At 46.3% G+C, this 17,726-nt stretch overlaps 1 protein-coding gene across 1 annotated transcript in view; it reads left to right on the top strand.

Moving 5' to 3' along the window:
• The window catches only part of TXNDC15 (thioredoxin domain containing 15), a 46,154-nt gene that overhangs the window by 15,246 nt on the left and 13,182 nt on the right, over positions 1-17,726 (top strand). The window contains exon 4 of the mRNA XM_040344758.1: positions 4,307-4,437. Coding sequence (XP_040200692.1) covers positions 4,307-4,437 — 131 coding nt within the window. The remainder of the gene's footprint in view (positions 1-4,306; positions 4,438-17,726) is intronic.

Genomic DNA, 17,726 nt, shown 5'->3' with positions numbered 1-17,726 from the left:
AAATAGCTGATAGATTTATGGCATTTTTATTTTATTAATTTTTTTACTAGTATTGGCGGCGATTTGCGATTTTTACTGTCACCGTGACATTGCGGCGAACACATCGGACACTTTTGACACGTTTTTGTCGCCATTCACATTTATACAGCGATTAATGCGATAAATATGCACTAATTACTGTATAAATGTGACTGGCATTCAAGGGGTTAACACTAGGGGGTGAGGGAGGGGTTAATATGTATACCTAAATTGTGTTCTAACTGTGGGGGAAGGGGGGTGACTGGGGGAGGTGACCGATCTATGTCCCTATGTACAAGGGACACAGATCGGTCTCCTCTCTCCCCTGACAGGACGTGGAGCTCTGTGTTTACACACAGAGCTCCACGTCTTGTCCCTGTAGCCGCCGATTCCGAGTGCCTGGCGGACATCGCGACCGCCAGGCACGCGCATCGGCATCTCGGGGACGCGCCGGCGCGCGCGCGCCGCCGCCGGCGTGCTCGCGCGCCCCCCAGTGGCCGCAAGAATACAGGACGTCAATTGACGTCCTGTTGAATTTTCAGAGTCACCGTGGAGCCGTCATTTGACGATGGCCCGGTGCTCTAGTGGTTAATGACTTCGGGCTATTTTTTGCATTGCTTTAACTGATTGTGCAACGCTGTACCTAAAATAAAAACATATGACCCCCCCACAAATAGAGCTTTTTCTTTTGGTGGTATTTAATCACCTCTGTATTTAATGTTTATGCAATAAACAAACAAAACAAAAAAAAAGGTTTTTACTTCTAAAAACACAGCCACTGCAGGCATTGCCATTTTGTGGGCTGAAGTCTAGGCAAGATTTGACCCTGTCAATGATAACAACATTAAGGGCATGGAAAGTCGGCATAGCAAGAGAGAGTAATCTAAAAACAGATATATCCCCAAATACACCACTGTGGCGTAACCCCGAATTGGTACACTTATCTTCCATACAGGACTCCAGAGCATGGACGAAATATGAAGTAAAAAAAATATCACAAGTAATACATGAGGGAAAAATAGCTTAATTTGCAGATATGAGAGAAAAATGGAATGTACCGGAGAATTATTTCTTTAGACGCATGCAGATGGTTCATGCTCCGATAGCCCAATTCCCTGATGGTATCCCACAACTAATAGAAACAGGCTTAGAACAAATGGTGAGAAAGAGAAAGGAAAAAGGGATGATCTCAACGTTGTATTCGTATTTAGGAAAAACGGAACCATCAGATATGAATAAACTATATGAATGTTGGTTGGGAGATGTCCCAAAATTGTCATCAGAAAATAGGGTGAAGATATATAAATTCCCTTTTCAGATCCTAGTCTAGTGCAGGTATTTTGGGAAATGTTATACATATATTCTGGACCTGCTCAAAGATAAGGTGATTTTGGAGAGAGGTCTTGAGAATAATTGATGAAGTGACATTAGTTTAACTCGACCTGGAGGCAGAGATCTGTCTGTTAGGTTTAATAGAGGAAATGAGGGCCCCTATAGAAAGAAGAACACAGGTGGGTCTGCTGGTCTTCTACGCAAGAAAGGTAATAGTGTGGAATTGGAAGAAAGTGGAAGCCCCCTCGGTGGTGCAATGGAAGAACTTGATAAATAGTAATTTGCCATTGTATAAAGAGACATACTATAATAGAGGAAATGGGGAGAAATATAAGAAAATATGGGCAAATTGGATAGAAAATGTGACCACAGCTTCAGGCTAGGGAGATAGGGAATTGGGATGGAACTACACCAATGGAAGAAAGGGAAAGAAAGGAGGTAAACGGAAGAAGATACAAATGTGAAGTATGTAAGGGAATGTGGGTATTTGTGATTTTTATTTATTTATTTTTTATTTTTTAGGCCAATATGTATTCTGCTACATGCTTCTGGTAAAAAATCCCAATAAGCATATATTGGTTTGCGCAAAAGTTATAGCGTCTACAAACTATAAGATTAATTTATGGACTTTTATTTATTTTTACTGACTGCAACATTGCGGTGGACAAATCTGACAATAAGTGACACTTTTTGGGGACCAGTGACACCAATACAGTGATCATTGCTAAACAATTTTTTTACTGTACCTGTACTAATGACACTGGCAGGAAAGGAGTTAACATTAGGGGCGACTGAAGGGTTGAATGTGTTCCCTGGAAGTGCTTGGTAACTGCGAGGGGGATGCTTTTGCTGGGGGAAAACGGAGATCTGTGTTCCTGCTCAGCAGGAACACAAGATCTCCATCTTCCCCTCTGATGGAATGGCGATCTGCCTTGTTTTACATAGGCAGACTGCCGTTCTGTCTGCCTCGAACAATCGGTGGGTCTGCCGGACGGTGGCAGTGTGCACGCCCCAGACCCAAAGAAAGGTATCACCTACAGGTATGGAATGATGGTATGGTATGGATGATACACCGAGATTAACCAAATCTTCCTATATAGGTTTTATATGTATATCTGCTGTTTTATATACGGTTTAGAAAGTTGATATTTTGTTAGATTTTCTCTTCCTGGTTAACACAGAGTGTGATGTCTGGGCATACAGTCAAGAAAGTTAAAATTGCTGATTGGAGGAAAGGCACACACCCCCTCTCATTATAGGCAGAGACTACCAAAGCTGTTTTGTAATAACAGCCGCTCCCTGCTAATCTATTTTAGCAACCTACTTTGACACAAGATTCAGGCTGCTTTTGTCTAAAAAGTAAAAAAAATATGTCAGGAGTTCTCAGGCTGATAACAGAGGAATCATTCAGAAAAGAGCTATAAGACTTAGCTCATTGAAAAGAGATAACAAAATACAGATATGTTCCCAGCTCAAATTTCATGAATCAGGTTTACATCCACTTTAACTACTTGCCGACCAGCCGCCATCGTTTCACGGCGGCAGGTCCGCTCCCCTGTGCGAGAGCCCGTAGCTCAACGTCTGCTCTCTCGCAGGCCACTAGGGGTGCACGCGCCGCCGACTCCCGTGCGCGTGCCCGGCGGGTGCGATCGCCACCGGGCACACGCGATCGCTCGTTACAGAGCGGGGACCAGGAGCTGTGTGTGTAAACACAAAGCTCCCGGTCCTGTCAGGGAGAGAAATGCTGATCTTCTGTTCATACAATGTATGAACAGAAGATCAGTCATTTCCCCTCGCTAGTCCATACCCCCTACAGTTAGAACACACCCAGGGAACATACTTAACCCCTTCCCCGCCCCCTAGTGTTAACCCCTTCACTGCCAGTGGCATTTTTGTAGTAATCCAATGCATTTTTATAGCACTGATCGCTATAAAAATGCCAATGGTCCCAAAAATGTGTCAAAAGTGTCTGAAGTGTCCGCCATAATGTCGCAGTACCGAAAAAAAATCACTGATCGCCGCCATTACTAGTAAAAAAAAAAAATATTAATAAAAATACCCCCTATTTTGTAAACGCTATAACTTTTGCGCAAACCAATCAAACGCTTATTGTTTTTTTTTTTTTTATGAAAAATATGTAGAATACGTATCGGCCTAAACTGAGGGAATTTTTTTTTTTTTTTATATATTTTTGGAGGGTTATTTATTATAGCAAAAAGTAAAAGTAAAAAATATATATATTTTTTTCAAAATTGTCGCTCTATTTTTGTTTATAGCGCAAAAACTAAAAACCGCAGAGGTGATCAAATACCACCAAAAGAAAGCTCTATTTGTGGGGATAAAATTACGCCAATTTTGTTTGGGAGCCACGTCGCACAACCGCGCAATTGTCAGTTAAAGCGATGCAGTACCGAATCGCAAAAAGTGCTCTAGTCTTTGACCAGCAATATGGTCCGGGGGTTAAGTGGTTAAGGGTCGCCCTCCCGCAATATATGTACGTGCCAGTTACACAACTGGACTACTATTACGCTCACTCACTGTACTGTATAGGCAAGCAGCGTTGCCCTAGTACAGGAAGTGAGTTAAGACTACAGGACACCCTCTCTCCTCATCTCCAAAACACTGGGAAGGTGGTTTGTAGCTCACATACTTTAGGTGAACTGGGCAGGGCTGATAACATTGCAGAGTGCACAGGAAAGTCCTGGATTTTTTGCACGATCAAATGGGTAATTATTTTGTTTAGAACAAAACTTTCAATCATATTAAAAGAACAAAAGGAAGAAAAATGAGCAATTCATTGTTGGGCTTTACAAACACTTTAATTCCCACTGTGATGGAGGCAAATTAAGTCCAAACGGTGTAAATGATGCATTAATACTTGGGTAAAATGTTCAGCTATGTTAATATTACATTTTTGTCGGAGAGGTCTTCTAAACTTTTCATTTTTTTTTTATAGTCTGTCCACTAGGTTTGGTACGGTTGCTGTTCCAAATATTCTATTATTTCAAGGTGCTAAGCCAATGGCCAGATTTAATCACACAGAACGTAGACTGGAGCCTTTTAAGGCTTTCATATTCAACCAGTCAGGTACAGTATATCTACACCAATTTATTTTTATTTATCTTTTGTTTGCAGGTGTTTAAATGGAATATATATGTATGTGTGATATACCCACGCTGCCCGTACTCCAAATACAGCTGCTGTACAAAAACACACAAAGTATTAATAAACCTTAGTATACAGTGCTAAATATCTATTCCCCCTCCTTCTTTTAAAGGGGTTGTAAAGGTAAAAAAAAATGTTTTCCTTATGGCTTCCTTTACCTTGGTGCAGTCCTCCTTCACTTACCTCATCCTTCAATTTTGCTTTTAAATGTCCTCATTTCTTCTGAGAAATCCTCACTTCCTGTTCTTCTGTCTGTAACTCCACACAGTAATGCAAGGCTTTCTCCCTGGTGTGGAGAAAGCCTCTTGAGGGGGCGAGCAGGAGGGTCAGGACGCTCTCTACTTTGTAGATCGAGAAAGGAGCTGTGTGTTAATGGGCGTCCTGACTCTCCTGCTCGCCCCCTCCCCCCTCGAGGCTTTTTTTACACCAGGGAGATAGCCTTGCATGTGTGTAGTTACAGACAGAAGAACAGGAAGTGAGGATTTCTCATAAGAAATAAGGACATTTAAAAGCAAAATCGAAAGATGAGGTAAGTGGAGGACTGCACTAAGGTAAAGGAAGCTATTTAGAGAAACATTTTTTTTTTACCTCTACAACCCCTTTAATTTGTGATCTGGTGCTCCTGTGTTCAACTTCAAATACCTATGCCACATGTCTGTGTTGCTGAGTGAGTAAGTGAGTGAGAAACTTATATAGCGCAACACATGCAAACTAAATCGCCTCTGGAAGCTCAGAGGTTGTATAAATCATTCCCTTTTTGATAACAGTTGTGCTCATAAGTTTACATACCCTGGCAGAATTTATGATTTCTTGGCCATTTTTCTGAGAATATGAATGATAACCCAAACTTTTTTTTCACTCATGGTTGGTGTTTGGCTAAAGCCATTTATTATAAATCAACTGTGTATACTCTTTTTAAATCATAATCGCAACAGAAACTACCCAAATGATTGGACACTGGCAAACACAATTAAAATTGAGTTCCTCCCCTATATAACCCCTCTCAAATGGAGAGTACCTCAGTATTGTAGCAAAGCAATAAGTGTTCCAAATTCAACTCCGAAGAGGGGTGGGAGCTCTGTGTCCTGTGATGTATTCTCAAGAAAAGGATTTTACAGGTAAGCTGTATTAAAAAATCATATTTTCTTGATCATACATCACGGGACACAGAGTCTTAATTACTTTTTTTTTTTTTTTTTTAAAGATATTTTTATTAGGTTTAAGACAAACCAACAAACAGAAAAACATACAAAAAAAACCCACCAGACAACCTGGTCATAAACGTCAGGCAATACACACAAACATAGAAAAATAAACTGACATTAATGCAAAATATAAAGTAGGCACAGTGGTAAAAGGCTCGGGTATAATACCGGGATATAGCAAAAGCGGAGGTCCAGACATTTGAGATCCGTGAGGCACGGCCCATCAGTGGTCAAGCAAGAGTAGTACAATCAGTGCTGGGAGAGGGTTAGCCGACTAGCCAACCATCTACCCCAAATTTTGTGGAAGGTTTTGTTCAGTTTCCGGAGTTCAAAAGTACGTTTATACAGTGGGATAGCGTCATTAATAAGTTTTAACCAGAGGGATTTCAGAGAGGTCTGTGTCCCCTTCCAGGACAGTAAAATGGCTTTCTTTCTCGTACATCACGGGACACAGAGCGGCATATTCATTACTATACGGGTTATATGGAGTACCTTCAGGTGATGGACACTGGCAATCTCAAACAGGAAGTCCCCTCCCTATATAACCCCCTCCCATAGGAGGAGTACCTCAGTTTTTTCGCCAGTGTCTTAGGTGTTGGTCATGGAATAGCTTTGCCTCCACATCCTTGGGATCAAGGCAGGCTAACCGGATCTGTCCAGAATGCCTCAGTGCTAAGGTGGACAGTACCCGGGCCCCAAGCCGTGGGGTTTAGCCTATAATGCTTCTCTTTTTAGAGGGCTGGACCCTGGGCCCAGGACTTGGAGCTTTTCTGGAAGCCAAAAGTTTCCTGTTTGCCAGGGTGCTGTATAGGTCCAGGACAGTCGGTTCCTTCTAAGGACCCCAGTGCCTGAAGGTCTAGTACGTTACCCACTGAGATGGGGGAAGATTGGACCATTTTGCTATGCAAACGTCATGCGGCATGGAGCAGGTAAGAAGGGGGTCTGCGGGACTTGGTTCGACGGCAGGCTCTCTAGGGGAGGTCTAAAGAAGGGGGGTGCCTGAGTATGCTCTGCATTGGCAGCCAGGATCACTATGTCTGGGTAAGACAGGATGATCCGCCTCCCCCCAGCACTTGGTCCCCCTGTCCTAAAGAGGTTTTTTCTGGCTATCTGCTGTGCGCAGGTTGGGAAGATTGTTTCTGTCAGGATCTATCCCAGGGCTAAAGATGTTCCTTAGGGGCCTTTTAGAAGGTCTTACCTGACCGGGCGTTTGAATCTGCCGCTCTTTTGATCCGTGCTTTGTGCATCTTAGCAGCCGGCAGTAGCGTGTCTCCTCCATGCTCCCCCCTCCCCCGGCATACGCGCGCGGGTGCGTGCACATTAAATTAATTAGATTTGCGCCGTGCGGGGGGGGGGGGCGGGAACGTGCAGCAGCGTCAGTGAACGGGGGCGGTGCCCTCAGCGCCGTTATACACGGCAGGCTGCGTTCTGGCTCAGTCTGAGACTGAGCAGAGAGGGAGGACACAGAGCGGCGGGGCAGTGACACCCGGTGGCGCAAGGAGGGTATTACTAGTTGGAACTCGCTCCAAAAAAGTTTTTTGTTAAGCCTAAACCCCTCTTCAGCAGATTGGATACTGGCAAAAATCGTGGTGGGCCAATATTTTTTTCTGAAAAAAAAAAAAAAAGAAAGTGCATAGACAAAAAAATAAAAAATATTTTTTTTTATATTTACTTAATATAAAACATACTGGGCCCCACCGGGTTTTGGGCATTATTGGTCCTATTGTCCCCTAAACCTTGTTGTTTGTTGCTTGCTAGCTGTCACCCTAGGGGGGCTAGAAAAGGTTAGCAGCTATGATCGCTAACTCTATTCCAGGCAAAAAGCGGACTAGATCCCCCATCGCCTAGATGTATATCCTCGGATGCTGAATTTCTCTCTCGGAGGAATTAGATGTTCAGGAGGATCAGTTGGACCGGAACCTAGAGGGTTCAGCGATCGAAGAATCTATTACTGAAGAACCATTTTCAACCCCCCAAGCGGAGAGCTTGTGGATCCAGTCTTTGACAGACATGGTTCTGATCAGCATTCAAATTACCCTTACCAGAGCCCCAGGTTCCTGCAGTATCCTCTTTGGGTTCTTTGAAATCGCCTTTGAGTAACGCGGTTTTTCCGGTCCATCCTCTTAGAGGAAGTAATTTTCTAAGATTGGGTACGTCCGGACAGAATTTTTCTGCCGCCTAAGAGATTTTCTGTTATCTACCCTATGGAAGAGAAATTTTCTAAGAAATGGGTGCTCCCAGCTGTGGACGCAGCCATCTCCTGTGTAAATAAGTAATTGACTTGCCCGGTGGAAAACATACACATGTTTAAAGACCCGGTTGATAAACGTCTAGAAACACTTTTAAAGGCTTCTTTTGCTACGGCAGGAGCAGTGGTGCAGATTAGAATTTCAAAAGTTTCCTCCACCGCATTATCAGGAATCAAGGGTACCAAACGATCCGATCAAAAAGGCCTCATTACTAGCGGCATTGGATCGTCTGCTTTGCCAGGGCGTGATAGTAGAGGTACCAGCACAAGAGCAAGGGCTAGGTTTCTACTCCAATCTGTTTGTCGTACCAAAGCCCAACGGCGATGTCAGACCAATTTTGGACCTAAAGGGTTTAAACGTTTACCTAAAGGTTCGCTCGTTCCGGGTTGGAATCCGTTCGGTCAGCAGCCGCCGCGCTCCAGAAGGACGACTTTCTGGCGTCTATAGACATAAAAGATGCTTACCTTCATGTGCCGATCTTTCAGCCACATCAAAGATTTCTACGCTTCACGGTGGCTCAGCGTCACTTCCAATTTGTGGCGCTCCCGTTCGGGCTGGCTACGGCCCCCCGGGTGTTCACGAAGGTCCTAGCTCCAATTCTAGCCAATCTAAGGATCCAAGGGGTCACAGTCATAGCATACTTGGACGACCTCTTAATCATAGATCACTCGCCTCCTTGCCTGGAGCGAGCAGTGGCCCTCACGGTTCAGTACCTCGAGAGGTTCGACTGGGTCCTAAACTGAGAAAAATCAGCATTTCAACCCACAAAACAGTTGGAATATCTCGGCATGAGGTTAGACACAGAACAGCAAAAGGTGTTCCTGCCCCTGGTAAAGGTCGCGGCTATTAAGGAATTGATTCATTTGGTTCTAAGCAAAAGAGAACCAACTATTCGCCTATGTATGCGATTACTAGGCAAACTAGTGGCCACGTTCGAGGCAGTACCATACGCACAGAGCCACACTCGCGCCCTACAGGCAGCCATTCTGGCAGCTTGGAGCAAGAGAGCACAGGCCTTGGAGTTTCCTTTGACACTATCATCAAGAGTCCGGCAAAGTCTGTGCTGGTGGTTAAACCCTCAGAATCTTCTGAAGGGAAAGTCCTTCAGCCCCGTAGCCTGGAAGATAGTGACCACAGACGCCAGCCTGAAGTGCGGTCTTGGATGGTTACACTCGCCAAGGAGCTTGGGCAGAGGCAGAGAGGCAGCTGCCCATCAATGTCTTGGAGATCAGAGCTGCTCGGCTAGCCCTCCTGGCATGGACATCCAAATTGCAAGGGTCCCCAGTGAGAATACAATCAGACAATGCCACAGCCGTGGCATATATAAACCACCAAGGGGGAACCAAGAGTCAAGCCGCTCAGAGAGAGGTGAGCTTGATTTTTCTATGGGAAGAGGCTCATGTACCCTGCATATCCGCGATATTCTTTCCCGGAGTGGACAACCTACAGGCGGACTTCCTAAGTCGCCAAACTCTGTCGCCAGGGGAATGGTCGCTACATCCCCAGGTCTTTCAGACAATCTGCCAGAGGTGGGGAGTGCCAGACGTGGATATCATGGCATCGAGATTCAACAAGAAGCTAGACAGGTTCATGTCCCGGACGAGGGACCCAATGGCCTGCGGAACCGATGCGTTGGTTTGCCCTTGGCATAAGTTCAAACTTCTATATGCCTTTCCCCCGCTACAGTTACTACCCCGCCTGTTGCGCAGGATCAGAGTGGAGCACAGGCCAGTCATCCTGGTAGCTCCAGCTTGGCCCCGGAGGTCATGGTACTCACTAGTCATAAAGATGGCAGTGGGAGACCCTTGGACTCTTCCTCTACGACCAGACCTACTCTCGCAAGGCCCGATCCTCCACCCTGCATTACGGCGTCTAAATTTGACGGCCTGGCGGCTGAATCCCTGGTTCTCAGGGGTAGAGGTCTGTCTAGGCAGGTAATCTCTACCCTTATTAAGGCTAGAAAGTCGGTCTCCAGAGTAATTTATTACAGGGTTTGGAGGGCCTACGTAGGCTGGTGTGAGTCCAAAAGTTGGTATTCCCACAAGTATACCATTGATAGAGTGTTAAGTTTTCTCCAGCTAGGAGTGGATAAAGGCCTGTCATTAAGCACAATCAAAGGACAGATTTCAGCTTTGTCAGTGTGGTTTCAAAGGCCGCTGGCCACCCACTCGCTGGTTAAGACCTTCATACAGGGGGTCTTGCGTATTAATCCTCCGGTCAAGTCACCACTTTGTCCGTGGGACTTAAATCTTGTTCTGTCATCTCTGCAGAAACAACCTTTTGAGCCGTTGGCTGAAATTCCTTTGGTTTTACTGACAAGGAAGTTGGTATTTCTGGTCGCCATAGTTTCCGCCAGAAGAGTATCAGAGTTGGCAGCCTTATCTTGTAAGGAACCATATCTTATTCTGCATAAGGACAGGGTGGTTCTCCGTCCTCATCCTTCCTTTCTACCAAAGGTTATATCCAGTTTTCACCTAAACCAGGATTTGGTACTACCATCCTTCTTTCCGAAACCCACTTCCAGAAGGGAAGGGTTGCTGCATACCTTGGATATTGTCAGGGCCATGAAGGCCTATCTTAAAGCTACAGAGAAGATTCGGAAAACAGATGTGTTGTTCATTTTACCGGATGGGCCCAAGAAGGGACAGGTAGCTGCAAGTCCACCATCTCTAGATGGATTAAACAGTTAATCACTCAGGCCTACGGCTTGAAAAGGTTGCCTCCTCCTTTGTCAATAAAGGCTCATTCTACCAGGGCTATGGGCGCCTCCTGGGCAGCACACCATCAGATCTCTATGGCTCAAATATGCAAGGCGGCAACCTGGTCATCAGTCCACACGTTTACAAAATGTTACCAGTTGGACATAAGAAGGAATGCAGATACAGCCTTTGGGCAGGCAGTGCTGCAGGCTGCTATTTAAGACCCTCAGATTCGGGGGCACCCTTGATTTAAATTAAAATTTATTTTCTTGATTAAGTTGGATTTATTATTATTATTTGAGTGTACCTCTAAATTAAATCCTGCTGTCTTGGAAGATGTCTCCCTCCCCCTCATTAAAGCATTGCTTTCGGACATCCCGTATAGTAATGAATATGCCGCTCTGTGTCCCGTGATGTACGAGAAAGAAAAAGGGATTTTTAATACAGCTTACCTGTAAAATCCTTTTCTTGGAGTACATCACGGGACACAGAGCTCCCACCCCTCTTATGGGAAACATTTTTGGGAGGCATACTGCTTGCTACAAAACTGAGGTACTCCTCCTATGGGAGGGGGTTATATAGGGAGGGGACTTCCTGTTTGAGATTGCCAGTGTCCATCACCTGAAGGTACTCCATATAACCCGTATAGTAATTAATATGCTGCTCTGTGTCCCGTGATGTACTCCAAGAAAAGGATTTTACAGGTAAGCTGTATTAAAAATCCCTTTTTTTTAACATAGAAGAAGAGTATACGGAGCAGTCTCTTGGCATGTGATGATAGGTGTAATTCGCCAAAGATGCCCAATAGGCAGTTCTTGGGGTGGATTATGTTTGGGAGGCCTAGCGCCGATGAGATGAAAGCACCCACTTCTTCCCAGAAGTCCTGGACTACCGGGCATGACCAGAAGCAGTGTAAGAAATCGGCCTCCCGGCCACAGCCACGGAAACAGGCAGCTGAGGGCAGGAGACCCATCCTGTGTAACCTAGCCGGAGTGAGGTGGGTTTGATGGAAAATTTTGACCTGTATGATGCGGTCCCGGGAAGCAATAACAGAGGTTTTATACGTATCGCTAAACTCTGACCAGTCCTCGTCTACCAGGGAGATGTCCAGAGAGGTCCATTTTACCTGAGCTTTGTGAAACCTGGGGTTAAAGTTAGTCATTAGGGCTTCATAATAGGTGGAGACGAGTTTAGTGGGATCTGGCTGTCTGAGCAGTTTTTCCAATGGGGGCAGGTCAGTGGGATCATCCAAGGAGCCAAACTGGGCACGGATAGCGTGCCTGAGCTGGTAGTAATACAATAGGTACGATATTGGTAAATCTAAATCTAAACGTAGCTGAGAAAAAGATTTAAAGCCCTGAGCATTGTACAGGTGGCATAAATATTTAACCCCCTTGTAGTACCAGCGATTGGGATCAGGAAGGGAGTATAGTTCCTGCAGATTGGGGTTAAACCACAGGGGGTTGTTGGGAGATTTCAGCCAGGTGTGCCAGGATACTTTAGTGACAATATAACGAAAAGAGGAAAGGGAAGTGGCAAATGGGGAGGTTCAGGGGCGATCGGGGACCTGGCCTCTGTAGATAATATTATGTAGGGTTTCCAGAGAAGATGCGATGGCTCCCTCCGTGGAGGCACAGGCATTGGCCGGAACCGGGCACAGACAATCATGGATGTGCACCAACTGGGATGCCAAATAATATAGAAAGAAGTTGGGAAATGCCAGACCTGCCAAGTGCGCTGGCAACCGTAGTGTTTTAAGTGCTACCTTGGGGGAGCCACCCTTCCACAGGAGATTAGTACATATTGAATCTATACGTTTAAAAATAGATTTAGGTATTTTGCAAGGGTAATTGGCAAGGATATAGAGTAATCGCGGTAGGTAGATCATTTTGAGGACGTTGGCCCTCCCCATAAGATCCAGAGGCAGATCCATCCACTGCTTGGTCTGCTCCCGAAGGCGGACCAATAGAGGATCTAAGTTATTGGCGACATATAAAGATAAAGGGGTCTGCACCAGAACCCCAAGGTACCTGAAGGAGGATACCACTTGAAGCTTGGAATCCGGGTGAATCAGGGGAGGCTGAGCCACTTCTAGGAGGAAAAGACTAGACCCTTTCCTAATTCACCCAGAAGCCAGAATAGTCTCCAAAGGTATTAATCTCCACCAACAGGGCCTGAAGTGATTCATTAGTATCAGCCAGATACACCAATGTGTCATTCGCATAAAGTGAAATGCGCTCCTCTATATTAGCAATTGGGAGTCCTTTAATCGAGGGGAAGGAGCGAATGCGAACCGCAAGTGGCTCCATGGCCAGGGCAAACAAGAGGGGCGACAACGGGCACCCCTGTTGTGTACCCCTAGTAATCGGAAAGGGGCCAGTGATAGAGGAATTGACCCGCACCCGAGCTACAGGGGAGGTGTAAAGGAGTTTTATCCATGCTACAGCACGGGGGCCAAAGCCATACATCTGTAACACTCGAAACAGATATGGCCATTCCACACTGTCGAATGCTTTGCAAGTGTCCAAAGACACAATAGCACGAGTGGGAGGACAGTCGTGTGGATATTGCAGGTTTTGAAACAGCCTGCGGAAATTCATTCTGGTGGACCTGCCGGGGATAAAGCCCCCTTGGTCACTATTGACCAAGGATGTGACTACAGTGTTCAAACGGTTTGCCAATATTTTGGCCAGAATCTTAACGTCCACATTAATAAGAGAAATTGGACGGTAAGATTCACATTTAAGTGGGTCCTTACAGGGTTTTAATAGAAGTACAATCAAAGCCTCTTGCATCGTTGGGGGGGGGGGGGGGGGAGGATACCAACATCTAGAGCTTTGTTATAGGTTTGCAAAAGAAAGGGGCACAAAAGGTCCTTAAATTCTGAGTACCATTCAGTCTGGAAACCGTCTAAGCCTGTAGTCTTATGTGCAGGCATTTGTTAAATGGCTGCAGCAATTTCCTCAAACCAAGATAGGTGCATCCAGCACTTTACGCCCCTCCGTTGACAAGGAGGGGAGAGATATGTCAGCCAAGTAGTCATTCAATTGGGAGTCATCGTAGTCAACCCTAGAGGTATACAGGTCTTTGTAAAAGCATAAAAAGGAGTCTAGGATATCCCCTGGGTTGTCACTGATGGGGCCTTGAGCAGTAAAGATACGTGGGATGGAAATGGGAGAATGGTCAGGTCTAGTCAGATATGCCAAGAGACGTCCAGCTTTATTACCATGTTCAAACGATTTTTGTGTGGCATGCAACATGCGTTTTTGCGTGAGATCTAACAGACGGAGTTCATACTCCCTACAGCTCTGTAACCATGCCTCCCTCGTGTCGGAGGCAGGGTTAGAGGCATAAGCAGACTCCGCATGTACCATAACAGTCTCAAGTTCCTCTGTAAGCATCCGGTTATTTTTGCACAAGACCCCTGTGATGGACATGAAAGTGCCCCTCAGAGTTGTCTTAAACGTGTCCCATTCAGTGGAGGGGTCTACTTTTCCAAGATTATCCCTCCAATAGTTTGTGATGCCTGTCCTGCATTCTCCCTGCACTACCTCGTCCTCCAACCAGTATGAGTTCAGGCGCCAAATAGCAGGCCCCGAACCTGGGAGGAGGAGGAGGTCCACTGAGAGAGGGTCATGATCAGAAACCCCTTTAGGCAGATATGAAACGGCAGAGACAACAGGGAGGGTCTCAGCCGGAGCAAACACCATATCTAGTCTGAACATGGTGTGGAAAGAATCCGAGTGGCAGGAAAAGTGGCGTACATCTGGATTTTTCCATTGCCACACCTCTGTAAGGCCATGAACCTGTGCCCAGTCTAGAAAAGAGGGAAAGGGTCTACCTCGACCACCCAGGCAGTCCATAAATGGATTCAATATAGCATTAAAGTCCCCCACATAAAGTAAGGGGCCAGGGGGTCTAGTCAGCAGCTGAAGTGAAAGTCTAGAGAGTACCTCCACTGAAAACGGAGGGGGCACATAAATGTTCACCAGGGTAAAGGTCACAGTAAAAATTTGCAAAGTAAGAACAATAAACCGCCCATCAGGGTCGGTTTTAACTTGTACCGTCTCAGCAGGGAGAGATTTGGCTAGATGGATGGAAACCCCCCCCCCCCTGGAGTAATTAGTATGAGTGGCATGATAGGAGTTGGACAACCTAGGGCATTTTAGGGCCCTTGTTTTAGAGCCTGTAAGGCGAGTCTCTTGGAGGCAGATGATGTGAGGGTGACATTTTTTTAATACTGAAAAGACCAGGGATCTCTTCTGGGGTGCATTCAGACCTCTTGTATTCCAGGAGACTATCCTTGGGGGCTTTGCCATTGCAAAACATACAGTAGTAAATAAGCACAAAGTAGCATACAAGAATATAAATGACCAGACAGGCCGCGCCACCTGAAGCACATACATGCACATGAGTAAAAAAAGTGCGTGGATCCGCCATCAGGACATCATGAGCCAGCAATGAAATAATAACAAACATTAAAAGTCTGCCATAGGCAGCAACCTGAGAAAAAAATATAGGAGTCAAAAAGTGCAAAAAGGAACAGAGGAAAAAAAAAAAAAAAACACCAACAAAGTCCCAGAAAGTCTAAATAAAATCCCTTGCCCCCCCCTCCCCACTCGGCCAACCCCAACATAGTGAACCTTGGATCCCTAAACTGTAAAACGAAAACCCCCCTCCTTAAACTGAGGGAGAGCTGTACCGTGGCCTCGCCACTAACTGGTATGGGGAATGTAGTGGAGTCCAGAGTGACTTCCGAGCAGCATTGTAGGGGTGAAAAACATCACAGTCCAACAGCGGATGCAGTAGATTGCAGAGTAAACAACCGGCAGTAGTTGTAGGGGGATAGGCCTGTTAATACGAAGAAAGTTCAGTCTATTAGGATTAAAGATGACAGGGTAATAGTTCCCAGGCCTATTGCAGGGAGGCGTACCATACCTTCATGAAAATTCGGATCACAGTGCAGTCAAGGCAAATGAGTTCTCCAAAATGGAAGGATGGACATATCCATAATCAGTTCAAGGCAAACATAGAGGAGAATGCAGGGGCCTAGGGCCACAGATATTAGGCAGCCCTGTGCCTAGGAAGAACTCCGTATCGATCATTGAGCCAGGCCATAGCCTCCTTGGGGTTGTTGTAGAAGTGCACTTTACCATTATAAATGATGCGCAGCTTGGCGGGAAAAAGCATGGCGTAGGAGAGGCCCTCCGTACGCAGACGGGCCTTCACTGCCGCAAAGGAGGTGCGTTGTCGCTGGACATCTGCTGAAAAATCGGGGTACACTGTGATGGTGTTGCCATTGTTTTTAAGTGGACCCTTCTCCCGGGCCAGGCGCAGAATAGCAACTTTGTCTTGGAAGTTGAGGATCCTTGCTATAATGGATCGTGGGGGTGCTCCAGAAGGTGGGGGACGCGGAGGGGTACGGTGGGCACGCTCAATGACATGTGAAAAGGATGGTGCGTCAGTCCCAAAAATGTCCCTCAGCCAATTATATAAGAATTTTTCTGGGTGGGAGCCCTCCGCCCTTTCAGGGAAACCAACGAAGCGGAGGTTGTTCCTCCTCGAACGATTTTCCAAATTGTGGATTTTGGTGCGGAGGGCCGCCATTTCCCCTGTACGATCCCTCACTGTAATAGCTAAGGGGTGGACAACATCCTCAAGGGAGCTGATACGTTCTTCAGCCTCCCCAGCTCTGTACCTTAAATTTTGCACATCTTGCTTCAGGAGAGAAAAGTCCATGCGGACTGATGCAATCTGTGCAGTGAGAGAGGCCTTGCAGTCCTGTATAGCAAGCATGATGGAGGCCAGGGTGGGCTCAGCAGGAGGAGAATCAGGGCCTGAGCCATCCTCACTGTCTATGGGGGAGTCCTGAGACTGCAGGGAGTCTGGCTGTGCACAGTGGGGAGCAGGGGCAGATTCACTCACCAGAGCCTGTGATTTCTTGTGAGGAGTGGAGATGGGTGGCTGCAGCATGACATGCTGCTCTGCCTGTGTCCTGGAGCCATCTTGCCATCTGAATTGGGCCTGCTGTTCCGCCGCAGATGCTGGCGCGGGTGGCCCGTATTTCACCATGTATGCCAGCCTGGAATGTTCCCACTACCGTGGGGAGTATTTAGGAGTTGGTCTGGTGCAAATTGGATATAGGATGCCACTCGAAAGACAGAGCTGAAGTCTCACAGGTCTGTTCCCTCTGCCATCCGGACACGCCCCCGAGCCTTAATTACTTAATAGGATGTCCCATAGCAATGCTAAAATTGAGGGTAGGGAGACACACAGATCAGAAATAAGACCGCCATCGGTCCAGAGGATCTATACTCCTGCCTGCAGCACACTACGCACGAAGGCGACATCCTCGTAGCCTCTTACATCTACCTGGTAGAATTTAGTAAATGTATGGACCGAAGACCAAGTAGCAGCCTTACAGATCTGAGCCATGGAGGCCTGGTGATGCACTGCCCATGAAGCACCAACTGCTCTAGTCGAGTGAGCTTTCACCTGAAAAAGGTGGGATCTTCTTTCCTAAACCATAGGCCTGAATAATGACTTGTCCGATTCCAACTTGCAATAGTGGATTTAGACGCTGCCTGGCCCTTCCTTGGGCCTTGTGGCAGAATAAACAGACAATCAGTCTTCCTTATCTGAGCCGTAGCTTGCAGATAAACCTTTACCGCTCTTACAACATCTAGAGAGTGTAGACTCTATTCCTCCGCAGACTGCGGATCTGGAAAAAAAATTGGCAGGACTATATCTTGATTCAGATGGAATCCTAAAACCACCTTAGGTAAGAAAGTTGGGTGAGGCTTTTCACACTCCTAGTCAGGCGGTGTTCAGGAAGGGACTGGGAGGATGCAGGGCACCCCACTTTGGGGCCGGAATGCTATTACACCACCAAAAAGTATGGGATATAGCCCTTCAAAAGCAGGACCGGTCACACATTCACTCCCACACTCCGTTGTGGGTTAATGGAGACTTGCCTGAGTTGGATACAGTACCTGATCCACAAATCTGGGCTTCTTATGGGGTGCTTTACCTGTCTCGGATTCTGACGGAGAGTGGAG

Source organism: Rana temporaria, chromosome 3, assembly GCF_905171775.1.
Source record: "Rana temporaria chromosome 3, aRanTem1.1, whole genome shotgun sequence".
Classification (NCBI taxonomy): Eukaryota; Metazoa; Chordata; class Amphibia; order Anura; family Ranidae; genus Rana; species Rana temporaria.
The sequence above is the reverse complement of the archived record's forward strand: the minus strand, read 5'-3'. Positions and strand labels throughout refer to the sequence as shown.